General features: G+C 37.0%; 1 protein-coding gene across 1 annotated transcript in view; it reads right to left on the bottom strand.

Annotated features, from left to right (window-relative positions):
• Nucleotides 1-1,078: 1,078 nt before the first annotated feature.
• Nucleotides 1,079-25,103, bottom strand: part of DGKE (diacylglycerol kinase epsilon) — a 28,034-nt gene continuing 4,009 nt past the window's right edge. The window contains exons 2-11 of the mRNA XM_074970563.1: nucleotides 21,697-21,856; nucleotides 18,885-19,004; nucleotides 17,586-17,729; nucleotides 15,881-16,038; nucleotides 15,447-15,498; nucleotides 12,209-12,322; nucleotides 10,616-10,687; nucleotides 9,833-9,960; nucleotides 9,394-9,505; nucleotides 1,079-9,065 (exon numbers count right to left, since the gene is read on the bottom strand). Coding sequence (XP_074826664.1) covers nucleotides 8,874-9,065; nucleotides 9,394-9,505; nucleotides 9,833-9,960; nucleotides 10,616-10,687; nucleotides 12,209-12,322; nucleotides 15,447-15,498; nucleotides 15,881-16,038; nucleotides 17,586-17,729; nucleotides 18,885-19,004; nucleotides 21,697-21,856 — 1,252 coding nt within the window. The 3' untranslated portion in view covers nucleotides 1,079-8,873. The remainder of the gene's footprint in view (nucleotides 9,066-9,393; nucleotides 9,506-9,832; nucleotides 9,961-10,615; nucleotides 10,688-12,208; nucleotides 12,323-15,446; nucleotides 15,499-15,880; nucleotides 16,039-17,585; nucleotides 17,730-18,884; nucleotides 19,005-21,696; nucleotides 21,857-25,103) is intronic.

Consider the following 25,103-nt stretch of genomic DNA (forward strand, 5'->3'; position numbering starts at 1 on the left):
ATACAAGAAATCCTGGGCCTGCGATCTATTCCGACTGCCACGGACTCACTATGTGGCTTTGGTCATGTAACTAATCTCATTGTGCCTCAGTTTCCCCATCTGTGAAAACATGGTTTGAGAGACTACGGTCTCCCACTTGTTCTCAAGAAGGCAATGGCAAACCTCTCATTCTACTTCAATGGAAACAGGCTCTTCAGTGAGCCAAGCTCACCCTCAGGGTAAATTCCAGGGCTGTGTAAATTATGGTCCTGCTTTTTCAGTAAAAATTCTTACCTTCAACAGTGTTACACCAGTGACTGGCGTGGCCCAATATTTATTGAAGTGCTCGCAGATCATGTGATGAAAGGTCAAGTGAAAAACATAGTAACAACGATGGGCAAATTCAGTGCCGTGGCTGAGCTGCACTCTGCAAAGATAAAGGGGATGGGTGGGGGGGGTGGAGAGAGACAGAGAGGTGCAAAGGTGGCCTTAAGCCCACCCTGCTCCAACCACACCCCCAGACCAAAGGCAGTAGAGAGAGGGTATAGGGAGCTGGAGCTACTACAGCAGCTTTATACCACCTGAGTACTCCCCTAGGCAGAGGGAACTCTTGAGGCTAGAACCGGCGGGTTTATGGCTGCTGTGTAGGTGTTAAATCTGTCAATTAACTAGCAGGGGGGAGGCTGGCTTGGAGTGTCAAGAACAAGCTGGAATTCTTAAGCCTTACAAGATACATAAGGTTATGCCTTCTTCACTTCAGAAGAATATGGACACCCACAGGAAAACATGGCAAATGCTTTCATCACAGCAGCTTTAGGAATTATCATCACAGCTGGCAATTTCACTAAGGAAAATAACCAGCAACATCTTTTAGAAATGTTAATTACATAAGGAATAAAATAGGGTATTTTTGTTAAAAAAAATTGGGAGAGGAAGGGTAAATCATAAGGAAAGTTTTTATTTAAGTTTCATCACCTGTTATAACAGATAAATTATGATACCAAGAAGTCTTAAAATCCTTCTATGATCATAGCTCCTTACTGATTGTCTACAGTCTTGAATTTTAAGGGTGACCCATCTTTTCTCTTTTGTGTGCGTGCTCCTTAGGTCAGGGACCTCATGTTTGTGTTGTGTAAAAAATAGTGTATACTTAGTGTTCACCAAATAACATATTTGTCTTACTTCAGAGTATAAAAAAGTACACACAAAGTTACCGGTAGGTGTCAAATATTCTCACTAATTTATTACAGATTTTGAAAGCTGATGTTCAGATTTGTGAATGGACATAGAACAAACAAAATGGATTCAAATGTTTTAATCCACACACATTTTCTTCAGTCTAGTTCATACAGAGAAATACAATACAGATCAACAAGACAACAGAAAGATGCTTTAGGAAATTCAGCAACAGAATCAGTGGTATGAAAATAGTTTTTATTTATTTACAAACATCTAAGAGGAATATGAAGCAGACATCCTTTCAAAAGGATTCCTTTCTGCGCATCTTTTCTTCTAAGTCATAAAAATGAGCAGGACACAAATTAACAGATTAAATCTGAGTAACTCCACTGAAATCAAAGGAGTTCTGCTGACTTCCCTGGGAGTTACTCTGCATTTACAATTGTTTACGAACAGCTCGCTCAAATATTTTTTTACTTCTCAACAAAATACACAACACCTGCATGCAATGATTAATTAAACTGGTCAGTGCACTGTCAAAGTGACCAAACACATACTCCTCAGGCAAGCAAAACTCCCATTCAAGTCAATGGGCGTATTGTCGCTTAAGGAGAATATGATCAAGCCCAAAGAGTGCATGAACATACAGCAAAAAGTTTGACCACAAAAAGTTTCCAAAGTCACATTACTGCTTGTGTACAGGAAGGTACAGAAGATTGTTTAAAAATAAAAAAAACTGTTCCCTACTTTTATGACTAGAGTTTTGTATAACACTTTCCCCCTACAGCTTATTCATTCTTTTTGAAAGCAGAAGAGCAGCTAATTCTACCTGGGGGGGCTACACGCATCTCTTGATGCCAAGGAATGTAAGTGTATCTTCTACCTTTTAAAAAGATACTTTGGAAATGCAGTATCATGCTGGTTGGTCATTCTTTTACAAATAAGACCTCAAGCACTTTGCAGCTGTGAATACACGTGTCATTTTCTTTTTTTGGGTGGGGAAGGGAGCATGGGGAGGTGGTGGTGGAAAAATGGGCATTTGTTAATTTCTGGGCACTTCACTGAATGATAGCCACATCTTATGGAACATTAGGCACCAATTTATGTTTCTGAATAAATTGATGGATTCCTGCATTACCATTTGGTGGGAAAACCACTAACCAACCACCCATCACTTTTTCTGGATAAAAAGAACACTAAATGTTACAAATTCAGCATTTTGATCCAGTGCTTAGATTTGTAAAAAGCTCTTGGTTTCTTATTTAGTGCAATTTCAGAATCTGCATATGCACACTGAATACAAACATATTACAATATCAGACTACTTCTATCCTAAAGAATAGGCTTTTGTAAACCTTTGATGTGCTGGTAATTTCTCACAAATATTATTTAAGTGACTCTGACTAACTCACAGTTACAGCTCTTGAAATTCACATTTTTACAATATTCAGAGTATGGTTTTTGAATCGTTATTTCTATTATACATATTGAAGGTATATGCTACAAAAATAAAAAATCATTCTGTTTTACTATAAAAAAATCTATAAAGATTAGATGGCTAGAGTTCTAAGAGCTACATGAGTTAGTAGTAGACATATGGCTAATGAGGAATGTAAACTTTGAAGATACAGACTGAAATCCTAACAACAGTAGTTTCCATTTCCTCTTTAAAGAGAAGCCAATACAATAATCAGGGTTACGTTTGATGGATGCAAACATTTTAAATTAACAACTCTGAGCCTGGAAATGTAAAGACCGTTGCAGATGATGTGGGCACAGAAGACAGGGAAATGTTAAAGAGAAACAAAGGATAGTTTAAAACTATGAAGGTAATTCAGACTTCCAAAACATTACAGCTGGTGTAAGTCAGCCTGGCACCACTTGGTTCAATGGCACACTGCTGATTTACTCCAGCTGAAGATCTATCCCAAAGGACCCCAATCCTGGGCTCAGTGAATATTCAGCACTCAGTGAAGCAAACAGGAATTTTGAGCAGGCAGTGCTTGCAGGAATGGGCCTTAAACATATGGAATATGTAAGTACTGTTCACACAAAACAAGCGGTGTTTTGTTACCCTACACTGTGCTCAATAAGCAGCTACAGTTCCTCAGAACTGGATCAGAGCATATTTTTTTAAAGTGGATAGTTCACATTCAGTAGGATCAACCAGGGTACTAAAATGTTGCAGTAATCTCTTTTAAAATCTAAAAATATTCTAGATTATTTCTAGTTGACAGTTTAAAAAAAAAGAAATTTGCAGTCATACTATGTAATGAAATAGGAAACAAAGAGCATACATACAAGGAATTTCAAAAATGTGTTACTCTTATGTCTGAACTAAGGAAGAGTGGTATGTTTTCAACATTCGGGTATTCTTTAAGAAGTCAACATGTATTACATTAACATTTTTAATGCAATTGAAAGCTACGGAACAATACTTAGACAATATTTTTTCCAGCTAAAGACAGTAAGTTGCACTTTGTAAGGAGGCTATTTTGGATCTCAACTAAGCCTGCTTACCCAAGTGAAGAACACTGCAGCCACAGTGCTGAGTGTAATTGCTAGACCTACATGCTAAAAATTAATCAAGTTCATAAATCTTTGTAGGTTTTGGCGCAAAGACCACAAAACCCAATGGAAATAATCAGCATTGTCTCCTCAGTGAATATTGTCTTCTAGAAAAAAGTGCATTGGACTGCTAGGGAGGACCTAAATTTTACACCTATTAAAACATACCATGACTAACATTGCATTAAAAAAATAAAAATAAAGCGCAGGATACAAGTTTATACACACAAGGAAAAATACCTGACTGAAATGCAATCTAAATATGAGCACAGAACTGTGCACTGACCTCAGAATGGCTCCGACTTACAAGGATACCAAAAACTTAAAAACGAGTCAATTACAAAAAGTGAATTAGAAGGAAGTTTCTAGTATTACAACTGCCTGAGTGCCCCAGTCAATTTTAGTAGTTTTATAAGCATGTTTTGCTATTACAAATTTTTTTCTTTCCTTTGTTGCTAGTTAGTTAACATAATACTGACAATCATGACTGTATGGTTAGTGGAGACCAGACAAATCTTATTCATCATCATCAAGCCAACTAACTGGGATTAGATTTTGCTTGGACCCGGAGTTAATCTTGGTCGGTTAACATGGTGCCGAATAAGATTTGCCCTATGACTGCTAAGTCATGGCTGTCTTCATCCTGTTATCAAAATCAGATTCTCTTGATTGTGCATCCGATGAAGTGAGCTGTAGCTCACGAAAGCTCATGCTCAAATAAACTGGTTAGTCTCTAAGGTGCCACAAGTCCTCCTTTTCTTTTTTCTTTTTACGAATACAGACTAACACGGCTGTTACTCTGAAACCTGTTTATATTGTAGAATTCTAGAATGTAAATAGGCCCAAACAGGGAAAAATAAGTAGGGCCTGTTTTTCAAAGGTGTTAGCACCCACTACTCCAGCTGAAGTGAATGCAATCCAGAATAATTAGCAGATTACAAAAATGTTCAGAACACACATGTGATTTAAAGTTAGGTGTGTCCATTTAAAAGGGGAGTCTCATCAATGCATTGGAAAGGAGAATCTGGACCATGCTATTTACCCGTTGTGATAGTTTTTGGCGCTATGCTGGAGTATGCTGTAAACACATGACCACCAGTACGCATCGGGTTATAACTATATCTTAGCCAATAAGTGGCACAATTTCTTATAAAAAAGATAAACATGAATGGCAACTACTGTCAGACCTCAACTATTTTATTTCAAGGGGAAAAATAGAAAAGGTGTAGGGCCCACCTCATGGATTGGGAACATTGCTTTTAAAACCACAAACAAGTTGCAGAAGATCCAAGAATACAGAAGTGTGTCCAAACTCAATAAACTTTTACTCTGACCTGTGAACTACTATAAGAAAAATAGATATATTATATACAAATTGTGAAAGTTAATAAGTAAGGGGGTTGTGAGGGGAGAAAAAAAGTTCACTCCATATCTAGGCTGTGCGTGCAAGTTTAAGCCCGCCAAAAACATTTTAACCTGTAGGTTATAAACCCAGGAAAAGGATTTATAACAGAAGCACTGACCGATCTTTAGGTACACTAGCATATGCTGCAATAAAATCTCAATATAGCCTAGAATTACAGCTTTGTGAATGAATATTCTGAATGCTTGCTAAATTAATATCTCAATATTTCTACAGCTGTACATTTTATTCAAATTAATATGCTTATGAAAAGCCTCTAAGAAATTAAATGTATTCATAATTTATGTCATCCTTAAATGCTGTGTTGCTTTTCTTAGAGTAGGGCATGAATTTCAATAGCAGAGCACCCTCTTCTGAATAACTAATATATTGCAATATTTTTATGTTTCCAATTGTCAAAGCCTATTTTTAATTAAAAAATAGGATAATCAATAGACAAAACTGTATCAGGTGCTTCATGTTTTCTCACATCTGTTTTTTTTAAAATGTGAATTTCATCAGATTCACAACCATGATAAATATACAATAGCACATGAGCAACTACCATTAAAACTGAAAAGTGTCTATTTAATTTATATGCAAATTAGACGTGGGGGGCAAATGATAATGACTTATAACTTCTGCAGTCAGACTAAAGTGGTTGCACAGGGAGAAATTCACAGCAGAATCTGACTCTAAATTTATGATGAACTGAAAAGTATTGATTAAAATAAAACAGTTGAGCAAGAGAAGTTTAAAACAAAACCCCAAAAACCCCACAGGGTGGTAAGTTGGGAACTGGAAGATTCCTGTGATCACTTGACATATTTAAACTCTAGCCTTAACATTTATGTTTTTAAAAAGTCCTCTGACCTGTAGACAACTAGAGACAATTGCAGGAAAAGTGGGTATGGCATATCTGACTTTGAGATAAAAATTTATAGCACGTGCAATCTTCTCCAATCCTCAAATAGAGTTTTCTGAAAGGCTTTCCAAGCATACACCATCTAAATTTGTTACCCATCAACTATTCAGTCACTTCTAATTGCTCATACATGCGGCATAATTCTCCTCCCATCAGCATGCAAAGAGCAATGATTTGGCTGAGACAATTAGGGCCATCCTCAGAAAGCAGCTCTCCAAAATTACTAAGTAGGTATTAGATGAAGTGTTACCTTCACTGCCCATTCTCCTCCTGTACTACAAAGCTATTCATGGATTTGTACTGTCCAGAGAGTATTTCACCCAATTGGCATCAGATCCTGAGAAGTGCTCAGTGAGTTGCAGTCAGTGGAAGGATCCAGCTTGTCTGCATACAGTACCTCCTGGCCAATACCCCATTGTCTGAGGTGCTGTACCTACGTTTCCTTCCTCCAACCAAGAACAAAACAAATTGGGAGACAGCTTACTCTCACCAACTGTGCTGTCATTTAGAGCAGTGTTTCTCAATGACTGGTCCATGGACTGGCGCAGGTCCCTGAGATCTCCCTGACACAGTTTAGGAAGGCAGCAAGCTAGTCCCTGGTGTCAAAGAGGTTGAGAAACACTGATCTACCCTCTTCCCGGGACCAGGAAAAAAGCATTTTATAAGTTTTGTTTTAGGGGTAGGCTGGGGGTTCAAACTTTAAAAATTCGGAACAGTTTTTGATCCTATGAGTGTTGAAATATATCTTGAAAATTTCCAGATAAACTTTAGATGACTCTTCCCAACACATTTAATAAGTTTAGATCAAGCAACCCTGTCCTTGTCTTTCTAATGTATCTGCATTCCAAATACATACCCAGTTTTTACAGAGCTTTATAACTTGCCTGTAAACATTAGTACACAAGGATAAGAACATAATACTTAAATAAATATTTTTAAAAATAAGTGTGAATAAGTTATTCAAATATAAATAAATAAAATAGAGGCGTACCATTTTAAAATGATTTTTAAGCTAGTATAACCTAAAGTCAATTTTAACTAGAGAAGATTTGGATAGTGGATCTATCTATAACATGGTATATCTACTTTAGGAATTTTTAATTTACTTTTTATGTGGACCTTTGTGACTCAAATTGCTATGTATTTACATGATAAATTATACATTCAAAGAAGGTCTATAAGGCTACCAAGTATGAAATTTACATTTGTTGTCAACATTTACAATTCATTACATTCTAATCACATATATAATGAACACCTTGCAAATCTGTCTAAATATGAATTTACTAATGTCAGTAGTATTTAGAATCTAGCATGTAAACTTTTAAAAAGGGACACTGTCAAGTTAAAACATATTTGTATCTTGAAAGATTATTAAAAATGGAAGAGTTTCAAAAATGTAATTAACTTTTTACCATATAAACTATGTTTGCTTTTTGCATTTCACTCAGCATGGAAAATTTAAACCAGAAAGGGTCTGTTTAACTTCCTGGTCTCTCATGCATGCATATAATGTTGTTGTGTTTGATTTCCATAAACCTGTACAAAAATGCTTAAATAAATTTAAAAAAAAATGTTTTCATTAACATTAGGTAATCCATGGAAACTTTTTTTTAAGATTCTGTAAAACAATTCCATTTGGTTTACAAAACCTAGATATATGGCCTACCCTACTTGACAGTGTCCCTTTAAACTAGCATACAGAAAACAAAAGGAAAGTTATTTGAGGGCACTGGCTTAAAATGACAAAAGAGGTAAGAAAATTCAGTGTTTAGACCAAGACTCTTTCCTTAACTTGTCACTGGGCTTAACGTATGCAGCACACATCTACTATAAGTTCAGTTACTGTTTGGAGATCACCTGCAGTACATGAGCTCAACTGGATTGATTAGTGACAGGTTTACTACTTAGCTTCAAGCTCTTGGCTTTGTAGGTTAAATTACTCACTCATAAAATAACTAAGGAGCAAATATTGATTTCTGCTGAGGCGACCACGAAGTTTTAAACCTGAGAAGCTTCACCTAGGTCAATATTTACCTGGAGAAATGTTGATGGTTACCTAAACAGGATGTTTATATCTACTGTTACATCTATTCTGAATTTTTGTATCATTGTTTGTAATAATGTTATTTTGTGGTCATAAATTTAAATGGGAGATAAAAGTTCTAAATCCCGCAAACTATTATTCACCTTGCATGACCTAGTCAGGAAGCAAAATTTACATATGTTCTCCATCTGTTTTAGCAAATAATACATTTTTACTGAACCAGATCATATATGTATTTATGATCAATGGGGTGGCACAGACTGACTTGCCATGTTGCTATTTTCAGATCATCATCAGACACGATCAGTTATCTGTAACCGTTTTTAAAGTGTTGCCAATTGTCACCAAAAGAAACAGTCTTCTTACATAGGTCTTAAAAGATGGTCATGCTACCCAAAGTCACATTTCAATATTTCTTTTATGTGCACCTCACAGTATATTGTTGAAGCGAGTAAGACATACTGCTTATTTAAAAGAGAAAATAGTATTCTCAAGACACACTAAAACGACACTTAGCCTTAAGAAAAATCAGCTTAAGTTATGGTGAGATTTTCATTTTGATAGTATACACCTAAGTGTTTTGCTAAGGGTTAGTCTGGAGGTTTTTCCATTAATACTTGAAAGCATGGCTTTTTTTTTTTTACCCCTATGCCACTCACAAGTCTACACCTTACTGCATAAAGGTATAGTTATTGAGATAGTTAAATATATATTAAATGTTCTAAGTTTTTTAACGAGACTTGATTAATATATTATGTAAAATTCTTCAGAACCTATATGTCTTCATCCGTCTGTTCCCTCGTGTGTTCCTGATCAGACATGCTGGAAGCATCATCATCTGTTTGTTCACCCGAGTGATATAACATCAGTGCATGTGTCTTATGAGTTATGGTAACAGTGCAGGGTCCCTGTGCCCATGGCTCTCCATCCACCTGCATTGGCATCTTTGAATTCTTCAGAATCAGCTGGTATTAAATAAAAGAGCGTATATAGAATCATAACAGTTCACTCCAGCCAAAGATATTTCATTTACAACTATTGGCTATGTACTGATACAGCAAGATTTTAGCCTCCCAGTAGAGAATCTTAGTATATTGTTAGTTACGCACATGTATAAGGTGTCCATAATGGAGTTATGTGGGTGCAATTTAAGGGGCAATTAACTTTTCCAACAAAGATGAACACCAGACTCCCCGACAAACTGCCACTTTTAAAGACAAAGACGTGGTCAGCAGTTGAATGCCTAAGATGACACATTCACTGAAAAACCTGGGTAAAGGTAATCATACGTACCCTCACAGTGTGTGCCTGTCCTAGTCGAACAGGATTTGCTAATTTCACCTGAATCTGTGCACAGTGGAAAGAGCCATAAACTCCAGCAACTTCCAGCAGTCCATCATCATACCTAAATTTTAGAAAAGGAGAAATTTACTATAAAAAAAATAGTTGGGAACACCACTGAAATAACTGTATAAAAAAAACTTTACATAGTCTTTGTATTAATAGATAAAACTATAGTGAAAGTGACTGTTACAGTACATAAGCTTAAAACTATCTGTTTGCCTTCTGCTGCATAACAAATTCAATGCACTCTTTAAAATCTTATGGCCCACTTCTGCAGCACCTACTCATGTGAGCAATCCCTCCGATTAACGGGACTGCTTACGTAAGCCCATTGGCCCTTACGCTGTAATAAAAAAGTATATATTATAACCATTAAGGCACTACATACCTTGCCAGTGGATAAGGCTCATCACCCATTCCTTCCCATAATCTGCAGCCACCTCCCCAGTATCCAATATTCAGGACGATGATACCTTCCAAATTCGGCAGATCGATTCTCTCACCATCCAACTCTAGCTTTACAGATACACAACAGATTGTTAGTAAGTTACTGTGGGCCAAATTCTGTACTTGGGCATGTGCCACTTCTCTTCATACATTAGGGTGGGCATTCCAGTGAAGTCAATGGGACCTTGTCCCATATGATCAGCATGTGTGTTATTTATAAAATAAATATAAACATATTAGAAAACATTTTTGACTTCATAATATGGTACCGTATCCTACCACCCCCATTTCTATTATTAACTAGCACATTACAATTGCAAGGGTTTGTGACTCAGACTTGTGTAGTCCCTCTGTGCTGGAGCAAGTTTCACCTATACATTGGGATTTTAGCTACAGCAGGGGCTCGATCCAAAGTCCATAAATGTAAATGGGAATCTTCAATGGGTTTAGCATCAGGCACTAGATACTGTACAGTAAGTCCTGATTAGTCAGTTGCCACAAGTTAATTTTGCTTTTATATCAAAATGTAAGCAATATCCAGGTATGCATTAATGGGTCTCTATGACTGTACCTAGTGGAAACTTAGACTTAGGCGTTGCTTAAACTTTTTTATTTATAAAAACTACTAGATCATTTCCATTTAAGATCCTGCTTTCTTGAGGGAGGGAGATGTATGTTCCCCCAGGGAATAAAGTGAGTTAGCGAGAGAACATAGATATCTTACCTCAACCTTTTTGTTAAGATCTTTACATTCCTGTACTAAACAATCTTTGGTTCCATAGAAAAAATAAACAGCCTACAAAAAGTTAAAGAGAAACCAGTATCAGAAACAGAGAGAAAGACGAAGATAATTTAATTATGGTTATAAGAGCTCAATCTGAAATTTTTATGTAACATGAGATATTTGTGTATCCTCTTTGCTTTTAAGTTTTCAGGAAGAGGATGACCCAGTAATTACTACCTAGTGCAAGAAAGATTTTCCTTTTAAAATTAAATCAGTACTGCACTTTTAAACAGAGTTGGGCAGTGCCATTGCTCCAGTCCATTAAGTTTCCAAATGACTGAGCAGCTCTACAGAGATAAATATACTTAAGACTGCTTTGCAGGTAATTAAGAACAAGAGTCTTTCCCTCTGCTTCCAGAAGGGGAGAGCAACCCAAACAGTTGGAACCTGGCTGGAAATGCACCAGACCCACCATAAGCTCCCCATGGAAGCTCCTCTACAAGAGCTCTAGGACTGGACCTCTTCTAAAACTGGGGTGGGAAGAGGTAGCACTAAGAAGCATGTTCCATTGCCGGTACTAGAGTCCATGTTCTCGCCACTACTGTACAACCTAGGAATATGGAGTGGTAAGTAAGCCAATAGCAGCATGGTGGTGGGCCACAGAACAGCTGCGTGGAGACAACAGTCCCGCATAGTTGACCAAGATCCCTGTGCATCTCAAGACATGTACTGCTGAAAGAGAATGAACTTCCTGACCCAGGGAGATAAACCCTAAACACCCAATGGAACAATGAAGATGAAACTCCAGGAGCTAGACAAGAAGAGTTTCTCTTTCCCTATGTAGGAAAAATTTCACGTAAGGGAAAATAGGACCCTAATGGCAGTTTCCGAGGTTGGACGTGTAGCTCCACAGTTGTATTGCACAACTGCAATAAATCAGTGGCCTGAGCTGTTTCCACGGAAGTCAAAGAGAATTTGGCCATAGTACTAGAATGCATAACCATGATATTGAGGAACAACAAAATGGAAATACACATTAGAACAGGGGTTGGCAACCTTTCAGAAGTGGTGTGCCAAGTCTTCATTTACTCACTCTAATTTAAGGTTTCGTGTGCCAGTAATACATTTTAATGTTTTTAGAAGGTCTCTTTCTATAAGTCTAGAATATATAAACTAAACTATTGTTGTATGTAAAGTAAATAGGGTTTTAAAAATGTTTAAGAAGCTTCATTTAAAATGAAGTTAAAATGCAGAGCCCCCTGGACCGGTGGCCAGGACCCAGGCAGTGAGAGTGCCACTGAAAATCAGCTCGCGTGCCGCCTTCGGCATGTGGGCCATAGGTTGCCTATCCCTGCATTAGAATAAACTAGACACTAGTAAAACACAATCTTAGATTAAGAGGCAGAAAAATGTTTTGCTTGATTGCTACTCAATGTAAAAAAAATCCAAGTTTGTCTCAGACTCTTACACAAAACAGCTGATACTTAAATACTTCCATGAATTAATGGAAGCTATTTGCAGTCATTTGATTAAAGGGTGGCAATTCTCAGTATCTTTGGCAAGAAGTGGAAAATGCTATTTTATCAATCACACCTTATTAATAATTCTGCTGGAAAACAGAGAGGGAGTCTTCTCACGATGCGCATGAAAGTTGAGAGCCATGAGAGCATCAGGTCCTATGGAAAAATAGTTGTTCATTGTGAACACCTGTGGGACAACAGTTCTAGTTAAAATTATGGAGACATGAAAACAAAATCCTAGCAATATGCAAATTCGAAGTTATGAGTGTGTAATCTGAAGTAGCAGATAACTGGTTCTTAGCTAATATAAATGATTAAAGGCTCTCAGTTATATAGGTGCTTTGATGAGAATTACCCAGGGGTGGGAGAAGCACCCACGTTACAGAGCAGAATTTGGTCCTATGAAATTAAAATAGTCACTGACTCTCTGCACTTACCAATACACTGCCACCACTTACAAATTATTGTTGGATTCATGGAGTTTTGCACACCCTTCTCAGCTACCCTTTGACTTCCTCAGAGATAAGAAAAGCCCTATGACCACTTTCATAGTATCCTTTGTTCTAAAATGCTTCTTTTGGCACTTTCACTGCTCACTGTGGCATTTTTAAAAATAAGTAGTGCTGTCGATTAATCGCAGTTAACTCACGTGATTAACTCAAAAATATTAATCACGATTAATCACAGTTTTAATCGCACTGTTAAACAATAGAATACCAATTGAAATTTATTAAATATTTTTGGATGTTTTTCTCCATTTTCAAATATATTGATTTCAATTACAACACAACACAAAGTGTATGCTGCTCACTCTATATTGTTATTTTTGATTACAAACATTTGCACTGTAAAAAGATAAACAAAAAAGATACAGTATTTTTCAATTCACCTCAGACAAGGACTGTAGTTGAATATCTATCATGTAAGTGCAACATACAAATACAGATTTTTGTTGTTACATAACTGCACTCAAAAACAAAACAATGCAAAACTTGAGAGCCTACGAGTCCACTCAGTCCTACTTCTCGTGCAGCCAATCGCGAAGACAAACAAGTTTGTTTACATTTACGGGACATAATGCTGTCCACGTCTTATTTATGTCACCAGAAAATGGTAACAGGCATTCGCATGGGACTTTTGTAGCCAGCATTGCAAGGTATTTACGTGCCAGATATGCTAAACATTCATATGCCCCTTCATGCTTCGGTCACCATTCCAGAGGACATGGTTCCATGCTGATGATGCTCATTAAAAAAGTAACGCAATAATTAAATTTGTGACTGAACTCTTTGGTGGAGAATTGTATGTCCCCGGCTCTGAGTTTTAACCGCATTCTGCCATATCTTTCATGTTATAGCAGTCTTGGATGATTATTCAGCATATGATGTTCTTTTTAAGAACACTTTTGCTGCAGATCTGACAAAACTCAAAGAAGGTACCAATATGAGATTTCTAAAGATGGCTACAGCACTCAATCCAAGGTTTAAGAATCTGAAGTGCCTTCCAAAATCTGAGAGGTAGGAGGTGTGTAGCATGCTTTCAGAAGTCTTAAAAGAGAAACACTCCAATGCGGAAAAAACAGAACCTGAACCGCCAATAACAAAAATCAACCTTCTGCTGGTGGCATCTGACTCAGATGATGAAAAAACATGCGTTGGTCTGCACTGCTTTGGATTGTTATCTAGCAGAACCCGTCATCAGCATGGATGCATGTCCTCTGGCATGGTGATTGAAACATGAAGGGACATATGAATCTTTAGTGCATCTGGCATGTAAATATCTTGCGATGCCGGCTGCAACAGTGGCATGAGAACACCTGTTCTCACTGTCAGGTGACATTCTGAACAAGAAGTGGGCAGCATTATCTCCTGCAAATGTAAACAAATGTGTTTGTCTGAGCGAATGGCTGAACAAGAAATAGGACTGAGTGGACTTGTAGGCTCTAAAGTTTTACATTGTTTTATTTTTGAATGCAGTTATTTTTTTGTACATAATTCTACATTTTTAAGTTCAACTTTCATGATAAAGAGATTGTACTACAGTAATTGTATTAGGTAAATTGAAAAACACTTTCTTTTGTTATTTACAGTGCAAATATTTGTAATAAAAAATAAAGTGAGCATTGTACACTTTGTATTCTGTGTTATAATTGAAATCAATGTATGTGAAAATGTAGAACAACATTCAAAAATATTTAAATAAATGGTATTCTATTAACAACAGTGTGATTAATCACATAAATAAATTTTTTTAATCACGCAATTCATTTTTTTAATTGTTTGACAGCCCTAAAAATAAGATAAAGGTTCTTAATGCCAGGTCTGCAAGCAAAACATGTAGTGATCTAGAAAAGAAACTGTAAATCCTGCATTTCTTTCTGTGGATCCCAACATTTTCCAGCAGACGGTGCTACTTAACTACAATATGCAAATATAGATATAAACAGTTAATTAAACTTTGGAATTGCATGACAGGAACTTCAACTAACCCTGTAATAAGTCAGGGTCAACTCCCTCAAACACTATTCCAAGCCCCTCCGCTCCCCTGAGACTAGGGCCTGATTCTTCTCTCACACTGATGAGAATCAGGGGTAACTCTACTGATGTCAGTCACAAAAGTGTAAAACTGATGTGAGATTAGATCACTCTTTCAAATAAGTATTCACTTTACGGGCAGGTTACTTATCTTTTCCATATACCAAATGGTTATATCTTTTTTTCCTGAAACTTTCCAGAGTGGCAACACATGATTTGCAATCCTCCTCACATTTCCTATTTTCTTATTCTTGTTTATTGTGAATTATAAGATTGTCACGTAGTAAGAATAGTGTTCTTAGCACTGCTGTAAACTTGCATAACAGCTTCACTTGTGTTAGCCAATTAACAACGCAGTTCATTGTTTTCAATGCTCCAATACCATTATTGTTAAAGCTTCCATCTACTTTCCTATGGTACTGTGAACTGAAGAGAAAAGCCTAGTGAACAGAGCGCTGGACTGGGACACAGGGAATCTGGGTTCTATTCCTGGCTCTGTCACTGGCATGTTGAGTGACTGTGGGGGAATTATTTCACCTCCCTGTGCTTCAGTTTCCCCATCTGTAAAATAGGAATAATGGTGCTGATCTCCTTTGTAAAGCTTTTTGAGATCTTCTGATGAGAAGTGCTCTATCTGCGAGGTATTATTACTATACAACCTTCAGGCCTGGCAGTTTATTTTATTTTATTTAAAAAGCATATCCACGTAGGAAATAAAATAATCAGTTAATACAAGCATCTGGTAAGATCCACATTTTAGTAATTTTGAAACAATACCTTTAGTTTTCTTAAATTGTAGTATCCTTTATTTGTTACCTGAACCTTCCACCTGAAAAACAAAAGGCTATTATTTAGCCAAGTTACAGAAGATGAACTACTCTCACTGAACTCAAACTGCAATAAGAAACCAAAAACTGCCATGTAAGAAATTATAATCAGAAGATGAATGTTCCTCAGAAGATTCAGAGGTTTGGTTAAATATTTAAAGGTTCAGCATTGGAGAAGCTGCATAGCAGAGGCGCCTCCATCTCTGACATCCAGTAGCCCCTAGTTTCCCACTGGAGCAGTTACACCTGTGCGCACCGTGTTTGTGTTTCCCTATCAAAACTCTGCGGTCACTGGGTGTTACTGTTGATCGGTAATGCTTTCTGGAGTTTATACACAAAATAGTCAAGGTGCTGTGGGATTCACCTTTGTATCGTGTTACTTACCTGTCTAGTTTAATTCCATCTGCCTCCATTACATTTCGTAAAATTTGTTCCACTGGGACTTCTCCAGCATAACCTGCACCCCAAGCCAACGTATTAGACAGGTCATTACCTGTTCCGAGAGGTAAGATTGCAACTTGTGGAATATACCGTTCTTGTCCCTGTGACATAGAAATGGTACATGTTAGAATCTCCTTTTCTAGAGTCTTCTCCCTCCATATTATCCCCAGAAATGCTGAAGATAGCTGAACACCATTAACAGAAAAGCTGCTTCAATGGTTATTACAGAGTGGCACAGCACGTACTGTAAGCATGGCAAATGTCAAATCTAAGCATTTGGGATCAAGAAAATATGAAAGGTGGAATTTTTAAACTAGGCAAATACCAAATGCACAAAAATAACATATCCCCAAATGAGCAGCCCCTTTGGAAAATGTCTTGCCTCTCCCTTACTGCCTTAGCTTCCCCTCCGTAAAGCTGGTATATCTACCTAGCTCACAGAGCTGTTGTGAGATTTAAGTTTTCAACTGTGAGAAGTAATTTGAAAAGTGGCATCGTGGTTACTGTTGTTTAATCAGGATATATATGTTTATAAGAAAAAGGATGTTTCTTCTTATTATCAGCCCTGCAACCAGGGATCTGAGAGTCAAGCTGGGTTCTTTTCTCCCTTCACTTACCACCAGTGATAAAGGTTTTACAGCCCAGCCCTCAGAGGAATACCTATGTACTGCCAATGCCTGTAACATGTTTTCAGGAGCATAAAATTTTGTCAAGAACTCTGCTAAGGAGGCATGAGAGGGCCTAGAATCCAGCTCACACCATCTTAAGTACGGTAGCTCTGCAGGGCTATTAAGACATTTTCTTCCACATATTTCATTGTTCCAGCAAATAGGTCTCTCTCAAAAGCGTTCATAGGTTTATGGTATGCATCATGAGCCAGTTGCAGGTTTCAGTACAGTACTTTACAAAGTATTATTAGTTAACAAATATAATATTCACTTTGACTCTAAAAAATTGGGAAATGGAAATTACATTTTTCTTATCCAATTTTGAGAACTTTACCACTTGTCTTCTTTTTTTCTGTAGAGAAAAGGAGGTGGGTGTGTGGATACTAGGCAGAAAGGGTGACAATCGAATTAGACATCCCAGGAGTTCTTGCTGACACCTCTTAAACTGAAAACATGTTCTATTTAGAAACAATACTAAACACACAAAGTTTCTTCACTTCTTGTCAGTAAGTAATAGTATAATGAAAACCAAATCTTTAATAATTTATCTACTTCTGTCCCTTAATCTCTTTCTAAAGTCAAAAACTGCAATTGTGTCATTATTTTTGGTGGCTTTAGAAGTTGAATACTTTTGGTGAGAAATAAGCAGCCAGAGCAGAAGAACCTTCTTCTGCTCTGGCTGCTTATTTCTCACCAAAAGTATATTAATAAGTCCATTAACAGCAAATTAAATTTCTCTTTAGATTGCAAAGGAACGCATAAAATAGGCTACACTCTGTGAGCAGAATGGCTTCTAAATTAAATGTTCAAAGTCTGTATCTCTTTATTGTATATAAGCTACTTAGCAAATACTTTTCTTAATAGGTTTACTCTGAAAGATAGGAATGACCCATATCCGGATAAGAGATTAGGGCTTAACTTTTGTAACTGGCCAAAGTGTATTTCACCACAATAAATGCAAAGGTATTCAAACACCATACCTTTATCTTCATTTCATCAATTGCATCCAGGACCCAGCCCACTGTGCCATCCCCACCACAGACAAGTACCCTCGCAGAATTATAAGGCAGCAAGGTACAAAGCTGGAGTGCTTTGGCAGGTGAAATTTTGCTCAGATCAAAAACCTATGAACAAATGAAAATAAAAATGAAAATGTCTGTAAGTTAAGACACACAGTGTAGGGTTTACTTCACAAATCAAAACATCTTCACTTTTATATATCAGGATGCAAACTGATCATCATAAGTTCCAGACAACTACACTGGCAAATGGTCATACCAAAGACCAAATCCTACTCAGATTCATGTGAGTAGTTATTTCAGTGAATATTCATATTAACAAAACAAATCGGATTTTTTTCCCCCAAATGAAAATTTTTTTTAAATCCAGTAATGTCAATCCTTCACTTTTACAAGAACCAAAAGTAATGAAATAAAAACGGTTAAAAAAAAAAAAGACTTAAAATTCAATTTGTAAAAAAGAGTTCATTCATTGAGACTACTCTTGGCATTGATTTTTGGTTTTTGTTTTTTAAAACAAAGACCTTAAATTCAGACTAACAGAAATCATTGAAGGCTCTTGCTTTGAACTTTGGAGGAAGAGAATTAAGAGGTAGTCAGGAAGTCTAGGAACAGCTACCTTATGTCAGAGCATCCTGTGCCTTCCCAGCTGAGTTTAAGGGACAATGGCAACACAGAGGGCAACACAGGAAAATAGCCAGATGTATTGCCATCTTCACAAGTAAAGTTAAGATTTAAAAAGTTTCAAAAGAATCAGATCAAACCCACATAGTTTTCTCAGGACCGTTGCACCAGACAGAGTGACCAAGGTGATGACATTGCACAACGCATCATGTAGTGAAAAGAAAGAGTTATGATTTTACTTATGATTTGAAGTGTTTTTTCAATTGTTCCCAATTTTAAAAACCTCATACCTTCCTGAATGAATAGGAGACTTATGGAAAATAAAAGCAGCGAGGGGATTATTGCAAGTTCAACTTCTATAAATCTTGATGACACCTAGCTCCTTATCAAACTCATTGTAAAAAAAAAAAAAAAAAAAAAAAAAAAAAAAAGCTCCTTAAGTTGCCTTTGCAGACCTGTGCTAAAATCCTGATGGCCATTTTTCTTCAAATGAGAACTGCACCAGTCTGTTTCCTTAGCTGGAGATTTGTATCAAACTGCTTAAAAAGATCCTGTAATCCATATATAAGCAAAATGCTGGTGATCTTAATTGAGTCTTTAGTTTATTACATAGTTCTGGCTTTCCTCCACAATTACCTGAACTGGGTTTAAGAGAATCTTAAACTCTCCCAACAATGTTTCGCCCATGTTGTTTCCACTACGAGTATTAGCCAGGATTATTATTGGGGTCCAGTGTTTACAATAGGAGGATGCCAACTGCAGAAAGAAAAAAATTCCATATGTACACAAATGTGACAAACCTGAAAGGAATGAGGGGCTTTGAATTCCAACGTCATTCCCCATTTACACAAAGACAGAGAAAATGAATTACTCCATAATTTTAAATAAAAAGTAGCTAATTCCCTCTTTATAGTAAGTACAGAAACAAGCAACCTTTCCAAATAAGTAATAAGTTTTACAACTTATTTCAACCAGTAGCATTCCCAGTCAATGAAGATTTATTTGGAAGTGCCAAAATACAGCTACTAACAGTCATTTTATTTTTGTGTTTTTTCATAGTTTCTTGTTGCCACTTTTGCTAATCATCATTTGTAACAAGAGCTTTCAAACAGTTCCTCCCTCTTTACACCTGGATCTTGCAAAAAAATCACATCAGAATTATCTCCATAGCAGCACTGAGGTCTTAAACACAGGACTATACTCTCATGGAAGAATCAAAACATGGCTTAGGACAGATAATGCTTTTGTTCAAACACAAATGATTTCCATAATAAAGGGATATACAGAAAATTATCAGCGAAGTTGAACATTTCTACAAATAGCTTTTATCAAATTTACACAAACATGCAAGTTCCCCTCTAAATTGACTTCATGTTTTCAGTACTGCTAACCTCAAGGGTTCAAATACCAGGAGACAGAACCAAAGATAAAAAAGAGAAGAACAAAATCTTGCTTTTTGTCTGTCTTCAGATTTTTGACCTCCCCTGTGAATACCCTAATTTGCGTGTGAGAATTACAGGTTGAAAATTCAACCTTGAATCATACACAATAATGCTGGCCCCAACTACCTTTCCCCTCACCTTTGCTGCCAGTCCTCCAGGCTCCCTACTGGCACGTTCCTGCAGCCATCTCAATTCCGCAGCATGCTCCCATAGCCTGCTCTTCCCCTCACCCCCTGCCAAACTGTAGGCCCCCACTTTCCAACTTCTCCTCTAGCAGGATCCAGCGGTTGTCCCATGTCTTCAGCCTGCAGGGAGGAAGTTTGTTCTGTGCTCCTACATCCAATAACTTTCCTGCACTGGGGTGGGGATAGCAGGGCTAAGACTACTGAGCTTGGGCTGGCTCTGCTGTCCTGGAATCTGCCCTGCTCAGAGCACACAGGGTTGGCTGCCTGTGGCATAAACAGCACAGTAGCCTGTAATGGTTGAAGGGGGAAATGCAGGCACCTCAGGTAACATTTCTGAGCTGCTTGTGTTTTATCACAAGAGCCCCCTAAAATTGGTCTGAAATCATTCATAGATTTTAAGGCCAGAAGGGACCATTAGAACATCTAGTTTAATCTCCTGTATATCATAGGTCACTAAATTTCACCCAGTTAGTCCTGTAACCAGCCCAATAACTTCTGTTTGACTGACTCCTATCTTCCAGAAAGGCATCCAGTTTTGATTTGAAGACATCAAGAGATAGATAATCCACCACTTTCCTTGGCAGTTTGCTCCAGTGGTTAAATTGCTCTCACTGTTAACAACGTGTGCCTCATTTTTACTTTGAATTTGTCTGGCACAGCTTCCAGTCACCAGTTCTTGGTTTGACTTTCTCCACAAGATTAAATAGCCCTTTAGTACAGGTATTTTCTCCTTGTGATGTACTTATACGCTAGTCAAGTTACTTCTTTGTCTTCTTTTTGTTACTCTGTTTAAGCTCTTTACATCTCTCACTGTCAGGCATTTTCTTCAGCCCTGGAATCACCTTTTTTCAGCTCTATTCTGTACTTTCTCCAGTTTTCCCAACATCCTTTTTAAACCGTAAACACCAGAACTGTACATAGTGTTCTATTATCAGCCTCACCAATGGCATATACAGAAATAAATTCACCTCGTCCCTCTTTTATTCACTACTCCCCTGTTTATACATACAAGTATCCCATTAGCCCTTTTGCCACAGCATCGCTCTGGGGAGTTCATGTTGAGTTGAGCTGCCTGCTCACTATGATCCCTAAATCATTTGAGTCGTTAATTTCCAGGGTACAGTCCCCCAATCACAAAACTGGTGGTAGTACTGCGAATGTTGACACTCTGCATTATGCAATACACTCTATTTTGGTACACAGAAAATATTTTTATTTGACAGCTGTACCTCTTTGAAGAGTCAGTTTGTTTTCACAATATTTAATTTTTGGGTAAAATGGAAGTTTATTCTTTAACAGGCTTATCCATAGAATTATAGAATATTAAGATTGAAAGAGACCTCAGGATGTCATCTAGTCCAATCCCCTGCTTATTCTTATCAGGTATCCCTTTAAAAAGACTTTATAGGATTTCTCTCCAATATCTACAGTAGTGGCTTGGAGCATGGAAACTGTTTTCTTTTAAACGGCTATGTTGACAGATTTTGCTAAAGATTTAATGAATATTCTCTAACATATAACAGGGAATTGAGGATAAATTACTTTTGGAATTTTTGACTAAAGATGATTATGGGATTTAAACAGTTGTGGTTAAGATGTTTAAGAAAGCAAGGTACTATAGCCTCAGTGTCACCTCAGAATAATTACGTGCAAAAATCTGTTCAATCTCAACCAGGATGTTAATAAAATGACTAATACATTCAAGTCAACACACTTAGCATTTATGTATTCAAACACTGATTCAGTGTATAACCACCACCATGTCATTGCACTTATTTAATATTTAGAATTACGTATTATAAAAAAACCCAATAAAGTTACCTTTCCATAATCAATTCTTTTATCCTTACGCATCTGATTAATGGTGGATAAGTAATATGGTGGAATAATTAAGTTTCTGAATTCTCCAAAACGACACTTCTCGCTCTTTAAAGAATTCTGCATGCATTCATCATGTACAGTGTGCTGACACCAAACGCACCTGAATACAGAAACAAAAAGAGTTCAAATGGTGGTTTAACTTGATTTCTAACCAATTGTTTGGATTGAAAGGTTGAGTTTACTTATATAGGGCTATGCAAAAACACTTTATAAAATTAGGTATATTAATACAGCACAAGTTACCCAATGGGATCATAAAATAATAGTGTAGAACCTTGCCTTAAATTACTTTATCAACATCACTTACACACTCGGAAATTTGCAGGGTCTAATTCAGAAAAACTAGCTGTCCTTTTCTTAGAGAATTAACAGAAGAGAGTAAACATGGTCTAAAAATATCTTTTTATTAATCAAACTAGGGGAAACTCTAGCAGGCATCAGACTGATTATTGGGGGAAACCTGCTACAATCAAACTTCGTAACAGTTTGTCCTACAGTAGGGAAAGATCCTTCAAAAAATAATGATATATAATCACATTTTTGGCTTTGAATCCCTACGGCAATATTCTGGAACAACTGAAAAAGCAATATAAAATAGATGAAGTGTTAAGAAGATTTAGAAAAATCTGTGTTTCTAAATGCATAATCCGAGTGATTGATATACAATATTTTTAATGTTGTAATGGGGCATCTAATTAAAATAATTAAGTACCAGGTGGCAATTACTTTTTAGTCTTTTTGATTATTGCCCCAAGATCCTTGATATCTGTGGAACACTAGCATCAGTACAGGGAACTACACTAAACACAGACAACATAACAAGGTGAGAAAGCAAAGGACAAAGCCAAGCAAGGACGGGAACAGTGGATGACTCTATCCCCACATATCTGATCAGGACAATGCATTAGTAAGGTCCAATTTAAACCTACTAGTGCAGGCTTTTATATGGGGTACCTGGCCTTGTGTGGACCCACTGCACAAGACTGAATTTTTCCCAGTTTGAGGAAAGCAAAGACAAGAAACACAAAGAAGCTGTGGGATACTGCTGAGGATTCAAATGATAAAGGAGGACTTGAGAAAAATTTGTATTTTAATGGGTGGTCTTGGATGGGGATGGGGGCAGAATAGAGAGATGAAAGCAGGGCTTTGGAGCTGTGCTCCGGCTCCGCTCCAGCTCCAGGCAAAAACCTGCAGCTCCACTGCTCTGGAGCTGCTCCACACTCCAGCTCCGGGCTCCACTCCAAAGCCCTGGATGAAAGACCAGAAGATGATGGAGAAAGTTTATAATGGTGATTATGGCGATGCAGCATGAGACTGCAGCATACTATAGCACAATTTTTTAAATCACAAACAACCATTCATTTTAAAATGTGTAGCTGGTAGAGAGCAGCGGAGCTGATAAAAAAAAACTCAGAAAAACTCAGAGCAGATTTGGAGGAACCATGGGACAAATGAGTTATTAGCGGGTACTCTTGGATTTTACGTGCACAGTGACCCCAATTCAAATATATTGGCTCTTATTAGATCTGATCTTCCAGACAAAAAGAGTATTAGTGGGATGAAATTAAGAAAATAAAAAATTCAGACTGAATAGTAAGAAAAAGCCAGCTCCTTCTCAGAGTAGCTTGGCACACTAAAACTAGACTGGACAAAACACTAGTAAATGTATTGTAGGGAAGAGTTCCACACTGACAGAGATATGGACTAGCTTACCAAGTAGGTCGTTTCCACTTCTAATGTCCCTGTATGATACATTAGAAAACCAAATACTTTTCTTAAACTATGTGAAGTTAAGAAGTCATGCATTCTTGAACTCTAACACAGAGCTTTGTAGGCTATGAAACACATTTTCTCTCATAATAATATAAATAGGAGGCAAGTATATTTAAGGTTCTCAATATCACATTGCTCATAATAATAGTCAAGTCCAAGTAACCACATCACATGCAATTCCCTAAATAGACAAAACTGGCATAAACTGTCAGTAGATAATTTACTACCTGCCTTGAGATGAAGTAGTCGTTCCTCCCCCCCCTCCCCCCGGCCATATACATATTTTCTGATCAAATAACTATACCCTCTCTTCTCCCTTCTACTGGACTTACACACACAGAGTGACATAAAGGAGAGAAAACCGTGGATTTTTACCACATAGAAAAACAGATCTGGGCTTTTCTGGCATTTATTCCTCTTCCAGTAACAAAGATTTAATAGATGGAAAGCACAACTTATACTGTCATTTCTTACTTTTTGAAACTAGTGTTTACTGTTGCTATTGCCAGCACAACTGAACAGGCAAATATAGAAAAACTGCTGACATGGTATCAATTAACTCTTCATGCCTTTCTTCTCACTGCCTAACTTCTGTATTAAAAAAAGTGAATGCAGACAGCACGCTACACTGTGCACACAGTCTTGGGCTGGAATACATGAGCATTAACAGCATGGAGTGTGCAGAAAGTCAAGACATTTATTTCCAAGGAACCGGGAATAGACTCAAATAGGCAGATATCAAAATATAACTAGAAAAGTTTCAGACCTTTGGACAACTTGACAAAATAGGATCTTGGAACAATATTTACTTCCATCTAAAAACAGAGCAGATATTTATATCTTTAACCAAGTAGAAAAAAAAAACACCTAATTTTTTGGTGCACTCATTAAAAAAAAATACTCTAGGTATACTTATACCAAAATGATTACTATTAAATATTACAAGACACACTACATATTCATAATTCATTACAAACAAACAAAACTGAACAAGTTCTCTGTAGAATTAAGGAAAACAAACACATTGTGCTTCAAATCCACTACTGAAAGGTCACTGTCAGCTCAAGTTTGGCCAGATATTTAGGATTTTGTAAAAAATGAGCTTTTACAAAATTTAAAACCAATGGAACCATTAACATTTTTTGTAATTCCAAGAGAAACAGTTGCTATAAGCAAATAAATATTCCCTTGCACAGCTGGCAACACAAACACTGCAGAATTGAAAACCTGAAAGTGAAAGTGTAAATAGCTTCATCAATTTTCATTAACTGAAAAAAGAAATTTCAAATAGTAAAAAATAAACTGAATTTCAAAAATGCTTTTTAATTTAACAATTGAGTGTTAGTAAGACGATAATAAATTTGTAAATAATGTCAGTTTTCAAAGTTGACAGCATCCCTTTAAATCGTAAGCTCTAAAAGTTGTACAGCATTATGGAAAGCTGTAGCACAAAATCCCACAGCACATAGTTGCTCAGCTATTTAACCTGTTCCTACAGGTGTCCTGATGAGAGCCAATATAGGGGGAAATATTATAATACCTATTGCCATCATGTGCAGAAGGCTAATCCTGGT

Source organism: Natator depressus, chromosome 14 (assembly GCF_965152275.1).
Source record: "Natator depressus isolate rNatDep1 chromosome 14, rNatDep2.hap1, whole genome shotgun sequence".
Taxonomy (NCBI): domain Eukaryota; kingdom Metazoa; phylum Chordata; order Testudines; family Cheloniidae; genus Natator; species Natator depressus.